This window comes from Aythya marila, assembly GCF_965140915.1.
Source record: "Aythya marila genome assembly, chromosome: 3".
Taxonomy (NCBI): domain Eukaryota; kingdom Metazoa; phylum Chordata; class Aves; order Anseriformes; family Anatidae; genus Aythya; species Aythya marila.
Genome location: NC_139044.1, coordinates 118,864,208 through 118,874,844, shown reverse-complemented (window position 1 = coordinate 118,874,844; position 10,637 = coordinate 118,864,208). Strand labels below are relative to the sequence as shown.

At 47.5% G+C, this 10,637-nt stretch overlaps 1 protein-coding gene across 1 annotated transcript; it reads right to left on the bottom strand.

The window, feature by feature from the left end:
• Nucleotides 1–1,745: 1,745 nt before the first annotated feature.
• Nucleotides 1,746–9,071, bottom strand: LOC309876217 (interferon-induced very large GTPase 1-like; the record flags this gene model as incomplete). Its single annotated transcript, XM_082756221.1, has 1 exon — nt 1,746–9,071. The coding sequence occupies one exon, from the start codon at nt 9,069–9,071 to the stop codon at nt 1,746–1,748; it is 7,326 nt and encodes a 2,441-aa protein (XP_082612347.1).
• Nucleotides 9,072–10,637: the final 1,566 nt, after the last annotated feature.

The window sequence follows — 10,637 nt, the reverse complement described above, 5'->3', positions numbered from 1 at the left end:
GCTGAGCCAATTTCCATCACCTATCAGCGGTCCTGGTCAACTGGAGATGTCGCAGATGTCTGGAGACTTGCAAATGCGACACCCATCGATAAGAAGGGAATGGGCCCAAGTTGTGCCAGGGTAGGTTCAGGCTGGAAATGAGGAGACATTTCTGCTCAGAAAGAGCAGTCACGCATTGGGATGGTTGCCCAGGGAGGTGGTGGAGTCCCCATCCCTGGGGGTGTTCAAGGAGAGGTTGGACGTGGTGCTTGGGGACATGGTTTGGTGGGTGACATTGGTGATCGGGTGATGGTTGGACCAGATGATCTTGGAGGGCTTTTCCAACCTTCATGATTCTAGGATTCTACAGGAAAGCTGGGGTGGGACTCTTTATCAGGACGTGTAACAATAGGACAAGGGATAATAGCTTTAAACTAAAAGAGGGGAGATTTAGATTAAAAATTAGGAAGAATATCCTTAATATGACAGCAGTGAGGCACTGGCACAGGTTTCCTAGAGATGCTGTGGATGCCCCATTCCTGGAGGTGTTCAAGGCCAGGCTGGATGGGGCTTTGAGCAACCTGGACTAGAGGGAGGTGGCCCTGCCCATAGCAGGGGGATTGGAACTAGATGATCTTCAAAAGTCCTTTCCAACCCAAACCATTCTGATTTTATGATTCTAGGATAATTGTGGCTCACCTTGAAATGAAGCACGCAGTGACCAGTCCAGTCCAACTCAAACAGTTTATTAGCAAGGACTACAAAGCATTATAATGAATCACCACTCTTGACAGCTCTTCAGGAGATTCTGGTCATTGGGTTTGCAGCAGGATTGCAGGAAAAGTGCACAGTAAACACCCCCTCCCACTGCACTGGTGCAGGCAGAGCCACTTCCATGTTCTCCAGACCATTTTTGTTCAGTTGCCACCTGCCTGTCTTGACAGCACAAACGCTAAGCTCACGCACTGCTGACAGCTGCTGAGGAAGCTGCAAAAGTGTCTAATTCTCCACATTGGTTATAAAGGGCTTTTACCCAACACAGAAGTGCTGGGCAAAAGCAGTTGGGGTGGCTAGGAGCTGGAGGGAATTTTGCCAGGCCCAGGCTCATGAATAGGAATGGCTCATGAAAGTGGGGGCACATCTTAACCTAGGACATATGCCTAATAACCACAGAGTTAAAATCACTGTCTAAATCCGCATAGGCTGCTGCGTTAATTGCTTTAATGGCATCAGAAAGAGAACAGCACCTGAGTACTGAGTTTATGAATGCAAACAACAATCCCAAAAAGCAAAATAGCCAAGTACCCCACAAATGTTCACCTGCTCGCAGACCCCACTGGCCTTTCTGCAAGTGTGACAAGTATTGCTGCAGGAAAACTGTTCTTTTGCCAGTGTCATTTCTTTTCCCATAGCAGCTGATAAAACTGGTCCTTTCTAATGCTGCCTTTGCTCTTCATCTGACACTTGGTCTTGATCTTGGTGGTATGACTGCTTGCTTCCGGAATGTTCTTCTAGTTTGCTTTAAGACAAAGCTGGTGTAAATATTTATGGCAAGAAAGGAAGAGGACTTTGATGTTATCACAAAGCAAGGGAATTGCTAAGGAGCGGCATGAGAAGCACTCCTTAGTTCACCCAACGTTGCAGCAATTACATTTAGCTTTCTTGACATGGTTTACGTCATAATCATTACAAGAAGATTTTGTGGTTATCCTCGTATTACGTTCTTCTAAAATGCAAAGCACTTGCAGTTTTTCCTTCATACCAACTTAGCACAGCATTTCTTTTGCTGACAGTTCAGCGAGTGCATTCTGCTTTGTAACTCTCTGCCATGAAGCAGGGATTTCTCCTTTGCCATGAAATTTCCCATTGTAGTGTTGTTCTAGCTGTGTCCTGAAATAAGACACAAACCATTTCCAGTATGCTTGCATGGATGGGTCAGGAAGAATGCTCCAAGTGGAATATGGAGGTCCTGCATCCCGGTATTTCTTGTAGGGGATCCATGTGTCTTCACCAATCCTGAATAAGCAGTCACTTGAAACACTGCTAGAACAAATATCAATGACTAGGTTGTCTGTTTTATGCCATCTGTATCCTGACAAAACTTCTGGACGATGGAAGACAACCCGGTGGTCTCCGTCATGCTTTGGCATAGTGTTAGTGCAAACAGCCCCACAAAATGGACACTGCTCCTGGCACCCTGCAAACTGCTCAGCCAGTATTGTGTGAGGCTGCCTTTTAAAGGAGCTCATACGAGCTTCTTCAAACTCTTTCCCGAGATCATCAATAACAGGAGACAGTGCTTCTGTCATGGCATTATTCAGGAACTCTATGTCTGTTATCTCCTGATGTTCAATGCCCTTCAGGTCGCTCCTGGGCAAGCTTAGCACATCTCCGAGTGCTCTGCAGAATTCATCCAGCCAAAGAGAGATTTTATCCTTTCTGTCTTTTCTGTCTTTGACAACCGTGGTTGATGCAAAAACAGCTGACTTAATGTTTTCAGAGTAACGAGAGAGGGATTCTCTTAAAAACATCTCTAGCCTTCTGTTCTTATCTAAACAGTATGTCTCAACTTTTGTCTTAATGTAATTATTTAAAAAGTCTCCTGGGGCATTAAGGTAATACACGAAATTTTCAAATTTTTCTTCTTCTGCTAGGTATTTCAGCATGTAATATTCCAGAGTGGATCTATTGCCTCTGAAATCTGGTAGTTTATTCTGCATGTCTCGAGCTATGTCAAGAGCTGTCTTCTCATAGATGGCGTGTCGAAGAGCTGGGGCAATCTTGCTGCACAGGAAATCAGCAAATGTTGTGATACAAGAGGCTCCTTGGCAGGAAATCTGGAAACATTTGAAGAAGTCTTCTCTCTTGCTCTCCAGGTAGACGACTGGATCATTTGCTTTCCTGAATGCTGCATGCATGCCTTTAAACCTTTCTGCTGCCATTCTGCACAGGTACAGTGATAATTCCATTTTGTATTCTTTATTAAAACTATATTTTGCAGTGGTAGGAACAGAGTTCATACCTTCCTCCACTTCATTTAGTATTTCATGAATAAAACTTCGACTGTAATCCATTTTGTCCATTTCCTTCTTATCAATGTTTTCCTTCACACGCATTATGATGCTCTGTGTAATGCGGTGCATGCTGTTCTCATCTACATCGTCCAAACTCTTAGAAAAGAAGATGTAACTTTTCTTCTTAGACACGTGTTTCTCTATGTCAACACAAAAGACAGTCATTTGGGAAAACTTTCTGATTCGTTTATCTACCTCAGGCTCCTTAAAGTGATCTAGAAGGACGTTTTCTATATCCACATCGATGTTCACCTCTTCCAGAGGGGGAGTATCAGAGGACACTTCAGCAACCCACTGCTTCCAGATAGAATTGAAACACTTTCTCAGTTCACTTTCACCTAATTTCTGGCCTTTTAGAGACAGGGCCAACTCTCTGCTCTTTCTCAGGAGCTCAGTTTCATATTCAGACTTCCTCTCATCCAGTTTACTCTGGCTCTTCTTTACTTCTATAAGTCTCTCACACTTCCTTCGTGTTTCAACAAGAAGGGATTCTCTCAGTTCTTTCAGCTTCAGTTCTGTGCTGCTTTTCCACTGGATCAGTATTTCACGGTCTCTGTCTTCACTGAAGAATGTTTCCATGTTCTTGGTGATGGCATCACTTCTCTCTTGCACCAGTTTTTCAAGGTGTTCCGTGGTGACCTTGCCCAACTCCCTGTTCCGCACCTTGTTTTCCAGTTTCATTTGCACGTCTAAGATGTGACTTCTCAGCTGCCAGGTCCACTGACTAAATGCAGTTTCCAGTTTCTTGTAGGCAGCAATCTCCACTGAATTCTTGAAGCTGAAAACAAAGTTTTCATTCAGCAGGGCATTCCACAGGTCACTAATACGAACTTTCAAGCTGGAGAGCCTCAAAACGCTGCTGTGCGATTCCTTCTTGGCAGCTTGGAGAATTTTGCTCTTTAATTCCTGGACGTTCTGGCTGTAGGTGGGGTTGGGCGGTGCCATCGGTGGGTTTCCTTCCCACAGGTGGGCAAAGTAATGAATGTGGGTGTTCACGTCAAAGCGGATGACGTCGCTGAAGCAGGTGATGTCACAGAATTCCTGCTTGGCCGCAATCACGGTCATTTCATCCAGCTTTTCCTGCAGACGTCTTTGTCCTTCCATGTTCTGTTCCTTTGCGGTTATTTCGCCCACGTTTTGGTGCACAAAGAGGCAGCCTGGGGAAATATTAACTTGCTTCATCCTCAGGAAAGCCTGCACAGCAATCTGAAGGACGTCTTGCATTTCCGAAGGATTTTCTCCAAAGATGTTGATCAGAGTCATGTTGCCGATGCCAATGACAAAGGTGGCCAGCTCATTGTCATGGTTATGTGACTGCTTATTGGCCATCTCTATGGCACGAAGTCCTTCTGTGTCAACAACGAGCATGTAATCAAAGTTCAAATCCTGTTGGAGCTTCTCGTCCACTTTAATGAGCTGCATAAACGCTCCCCGGGTGCACCTCCCTGCGCTGACGTTAAACTGCAGACCAAACATGGCATTCAGCAGGGTTGACTTCCCTGTGCTCTGGATGCCAAGCACAGAAAGCACAAATACTCGCTTGTCCCCTAGCTTCTCAATTAACCTGTCAAAGACGGCTCCAATCCATTGCAGTGGTACGTAAGAAGCATCACCATCCATCAGCTCAATGGGATACCCTAAAACCATCAGATTGGCAGCAATTTCAGGTAGTTTGACATACCATTTTTCTTTGGAGGTTGTTGATTCCAGTGCCTCATAAATCTGCCCCACCTCTCTCAAAATATGCTCAAGGCCAATGGACGAATCATTGATTTCATCAGAAAGGGCATCTAATTTCTTCATCAATTGAGTTTTCAGGTTGTTATTTTCATTGTTTTTCTTTAATGCCAGGATTTGAGACCATAACTGATGATACTCTCTCTTCAGCTCATCAAGGTGATCAGGGGAGATGTCGTCCATGAAGATCTTCATCCACTGCAGAAAGAATTTCTTGGTATTGTCTGGCTGTGACCGGAGAAAGTCAAGGACTGTTTTCATCAGCTGATTGAGGGGAAATGCTTTGCCGCGTTGCTTTTTTCGTATTGCAGACTTCTGCAATTCAGTTTGGCTCCGATGATGCTCTATGCTCTTGTTCCCCTTTTCCTGCAAGCGAGTGAGTTCTTTGTCCTTTTCACACCACAGGTACCACAGTTTTCCCTGAAGAGGCAGTAGCTGTGATTTGATATCAGACAACTTCTCCTTCTTCAACAGATTCACCAGCATGGTTGCTGTTTCTTTGGCTGTCACGCACGCTTCTGCATCTTCATCAACTAGGAAGCCGTGCTGGCGAGCTGTGCTCAGGCATGCATTGAGGCTAACAAGCGTGCTCGACCCTTCTACTAGGTCTCGGATGTTTTTTGTCAGCTCACCCACTAATTCTGCTTCATTTCTGTTCTTGATCCCTATTCTTACATTTTGGCTAGATCGGCCAGCTGCAATGCTCTCTTTCTCAGTGAAAAGGCAAACCAAAGGCCTCTGAGACTCCCACAGGTCATGTAAAATTCTCCTGCCTTTCTCGTTGCTCTGATCAGACTCAGAAACAAGAACCACGTTCACGGCAGAGATCTCCTGTAAAAACTGCAGCTGGGGTTCGTGATCTCTCGCATCTCCATGCAGGTTACAGAAAGCAACAGAGCCGTTAAAGCTGTCATCGTCACTACCACGGGGAAGGTACCAGGAGATCTCCACAACACCTTTCATCAGGAAGCAGTCTTTGGTGCTGCCTTCGCAATGGCGATGGAAAAAAGTGTCGTGTTTCTTCCTGCTCAGCAGGGCATTCAGGAGCTGAGACTTGGAAGAGGAAGGAGAGCTGCCGATGCGGAGGAAGGACACGATGGGCATCTCTGCCTGATAAATGAGTTTGTTGTTGTGACTGCTAATCCTCATCTGCTCTCCCGATCTCACCGTCCCTTTCCAGCTCTTCTTGATTTGGCTGAGGGACCAGAGAGGGAACTCTATCTGTGAAGTGCCCGGGTTTGGTACCAGGAGGGGTAGTGCAAACTGGCAGAAAGCGAGCTTTGAGGAAAGGTACTGTCTCATGAAATCATCAGCACAATGAAAAATTGCCATCTGGAGGTCCATGGGGTGCACATGACTCTCCCTGCTTGCAGATTCAGGGGCTCCTTTGTCCAAGTCACTGAGAAAGTCATCAAAGGAATCAGAGGGCTCGTGCTCCTCCGCTGAGGTGTTTGGTGTGGGAACAACTCCCGGCTTACTCGCCTCCTTGCAAGTCAGGTACCTCACCCGGTAATCCACGGTCAGGAGCCTTTGCAGGAAGTAAAATGGTAGCTCGCTGTCCTTGCTGGGCTGGCTGTTGTGTACAGATGTCTGGTGTATTATGTGGAAATCTTCTGTGCCCATTTTTCTTGGATAGTACCTTTCCAGCCCGAGGCGCTTAAGTAAGTTGAGGAGCTCTGGGCTTGCAGTGGCTTGACTTGCTTTGGATTTGCTGCTGTCTGATTTGGGTTTGCACTGACTGGGAGGCTGCATGCCTTGAAAAGCATCTTCCAGGTCTCTGATTATACTGTCTTTGTTCAGGTTGCCAGATGTGTCCTCCACTTGCCCATCGATGAAGGATTGCAAATCTCTCTCCAGCATCTCCCAGTCTTTGAATGCATTGTGCTTTTCGAGGAGAGCTTTCATCTCTGTGGACCATGTGTTTTTCATCTTTTCTTTCATGAAAACTAGGCGGTCATTCTTCTGCTCAGGGGTCACCTTCTTGTTTTCAGATGTTATGGTGAGCCCCCTCAGCAGCAGGAAGGCCTGAGCTCTGCAAACATCCTGCTCCTTCATGCTCTGATACTTGTTATGTACCATGTGCATTTCCTTTGTCATGAAATTAATTTCTGGGCACCCAAGGAGGCACTGAAAAGTGCTGCTTTCTACTTGGTATCCCGTGCTGGTTGTAACTAAGAGCACTAAGAGTTCTATGTCTTCCTGTGCCCTTTGCTGCAGAGACTGGAGCAAGGAAGAAACAGACTGGCTTACAGTGAAGGTGGCTTTGATCTTTGCCTCATGAATGGCAGATGCAGAAGTTGCTGGTTCATAGGTGACTTCCTGGATGTACACCTTCCCTTCCAGCAGTATCTTAATGAGATCATCAATACTGGAAATATTGGGAGTTTTGGGAAGTGTCTGATCCTTGTGGAAGACCCATTGCATAATGAAGGAAGCCCTGGGGAAGTCCCTGACAGAGTAGATGTGAGGATCCAGCAGGCACTGCAGCAGAGATTTGATGTAGGTGGTGTTTTCTGGAGAAGACTTCTGGCAAAAAGAAACAGTGTTCACCAGGAACTCCTGCAATGCTTTGTCTGACAGACATATGTTGATCCAGACACTGTGATTTTTTGTTCTCTTATTCAGACCTTGTTTAAAATCTAGCAACATGAGCAGCTTTCTTTCATCCACTGTCCCCTCCCAGGTCTTCACTTGCTCCAGGAAAGCTCTGGCCTCTTCTACGGTACTGGCCAGTTCCTCTCCAAAGATCGCACCGGTGCTTTGATTTGTTAGTGCTTCGTAGACAGCCCTGAGGCTGCTGCTCATTTGATGGGAGGCTTTAAAATCGCTGCTGTGGTTGGACAGGATTATGTCCCACACTGGGATCAGCTGAAAGCCCCGGTCGATCACACACCAGGTTGTGTTATTGGCCACAAGCCCGCATTTCCACTCGGGAAGGGAATCTGTCTCTGCTGGGCCCCCTGTCTTGGTCACATAGAGCTGAACTGCTCTGTGGGTGCTGCTTCTGTCTCTTCCCTGAAATGATGCCTGTGAGCTGGAGTTTGAAGCATCCCCCTTCACTCCCCACTTGGTACTGTAGCTGCTGAAGCTAGCCCCAACGTAGCTGTTCAGTGCTTCAGATGTTTGTTGCTTCATCTCATCCCATTGCTCTGCCCTGAAACCTTCGGCACATGCTTTCCACCAGAATATTCCCCCAAAGTGGAGGGGTCCCTGGTTCACGTGGGACCCAAACCTGCTGAAGAAGCTGGCGCACCTGCTCTTCAGTAGGTGGAACCTGTCTGCCTCCTGGGTGATGCTCAGAAGCTGTTCGATGTCTTGCAGCTCTCGCAGGGCTGCATCTGAGAGGCGAAGCTGGTCCTTTTGGAAGTAGTAGGAGCCCAGAGGGATGTACTGGTACATGGTGGTGCAAATGTACGCCTGCTCCGAGCATGACCGATGGGAGTCCTCTGACTGTGAGGACTTGCTGGAATCTACACCTCTTTCAACACTGAACCCCCAGAACCCAGCTTTGGCAGAAGCATTGATGCTGAACCCCAGCTGCTCCATGGACTTGGTGAAAGCAGCTTCTGCTGCAGAGGAGGAGAACTCCTTCCTCTCAAGCAGCGACCCTTGCACTGGACCAGTGAGCATGAAGCCATCAGGGACCCTGATGAGTTGCTCTCGCTTTGCCAGCACATCCTCCAGGCTCTTGGTTTGGTAAATCCCCTGCAGAGCCAGGCCTCCCGATGCCTGCCTCAGGACCTCCTCGTCAGAGACGTTCTCCCTCTCCCCCATGGACTTCTCCTGCTGCTCCAGTTGCTTCCGGATGCTCACCAGCTCATCCAGCAATCCCTTCTCTGGAGGTGCCCAGTACTCCCTGGGAATGTCCATGGCTTGCTGTAGGGCCTCCTCTTTCTGTCTTATCATTTCCTTGCTGTGGCTGCGGCTCTTCTGCATTTCTTCCAGCTCCCGTAGGATTGACTTGGCTGCTTCTTGTCTCTGCTTCATCCTCTCCAAGTGCTGCTTCTGCAGCTCATCAACAGCTCTTTTGTTGTCTGTGATTCCCAAGAGCTTTCGGAGTGCCTTGGTCTCCCAGGGGGACCGTATTTCACACTCCAGTTTAATGTAGTCTTCATATTGTAGATATTTCAAAGCATTTATTGACTTAACACCCAATATCTCTGACAGTTTGGGGAGCCAGTATTCTTCATCAAGTCCTTCCTTCTCAAATGCTTCTGCCAGCAATTGCTTAGCAATTTGTGCCTTTTCCCCAGCATCTGCTCTCTCCTCCTGTGACTCCATGGCTGTGGAAGGGGAAAAGAGACTTTTGTTACATCAGGTTAGAGGAGGCCACCACCCCTTACAAGAGGCCTCTCCATAGTTCCTGGCTCAGGGATTTCTTCTACCCTGCTGCTGGAAACCAGCCTTGGGCACTCCCGAGACTGGCAGTCACAGACAGACAGACACACGCAACCACTGGCACGGCTGCACTAATAGCTATGGACAAGGTGCTGCCTTCAAGAACACCCATGTATAACCTAGCAGGAATGGTGTCACCCGTCACTGGCTCCTCGTCCTTACAGCACTTGCCCACATGAGGTAGAGAAAGGGATTGCCTGGAGAGACGCAATCTCTTGCCCATCAAGTAGCAACTGGATACTGGATGATCTTAATGAAGCCAACACTCTCGCCATCCACATACCCTTACACTTTTGTCATGCAAAACTACTAACTAAGGGAACAACGATGGTAGATTTTCTAGAGGGGAAGACATATGAGGAGCGGCTGAAGTCACTTGGATTGTTCAGCCTGGAGAAGAGGAGACTGGGGGGAGACCCGAGGGAACGGCATGGAGCTGGGACAGGGGAGGGTCAGGCTGGATATCAGGAAAAGGTTCTTCACCAAGAGGGTGGTTGGGCACCAGAGGCCTAGGGGGAAAAGGGGTCTCATTGTGTGGCCCCTGCCCTGCCCAGAGCAAGTCAGCGGGGACCTACCTGCCCACCCTGGTGCTCTGCAGCTTCTGCACCGCCTCAGCCCAGCTCCGGCAGCCTCTCAGACCAGCTGCTGCACCACCTCAGCCCAGCTCTTGCACTGCCAAAGTCCAGCTCCTACCCCACCCCTTACAGAGCCCCAGGCCTCTGCACTGGTTGAAGCTTCCTGTTTACACAGCAGGGAGAGGCTTTCTTCTTTCTTGGAAGTCAGGCCATTAGATGATACAGCACCTGAAAGTGAAATTTGGCAGCTGCTGGTTGTGCTGAGGCTGAGCCAGGCTGCTGGGGCATCTGCATCCCAAGCCGCAGCCAGGGGGGTATGGTGGTTTTACTTTGCTGGGCAGCTGAACTCCACCACAATGTGCTCTCACTCCCCCTCCTTTGAAGAAGATGTGGAGAAGAAAGTACACTTAAAAGAAAACAAAAACCAAAAAACTCATGGACTGAGATAGTGAATTTAATTTAATTTAATTTAATTTAATTTAATTTAATTTAATTTAATCTAATATAATTTAATCTAATTTAATTAAATTTAATTTAATCTAATTTAATTAACGGAGAATGGAAGAGGAAAAAGAAAAGAAGGAAAAAACAAAACAAGCAGAAAAAATAAACACAAGTGAAGGCTGCACGGAAGCACGGGGAGAGAGAAAAGAAATTCCTGTCTACTTCCCATCAATGAATGACGTTCAGCTAAATCCCAGGATGCAGGGCCTCAATGCATATAGCGGTTGTTTGGGAGGACAGAAGTGTTCATAATGAGAGCCCCCCCCCTCTCCTTCCCCTCTTCTTCCCCTCTTGGGGATGGACCCCGTGGTACGGACCCATATCTGGAGCACTTCTGGAAGAGCTGCTGCCTGTGGGCAGACCTCGCAGG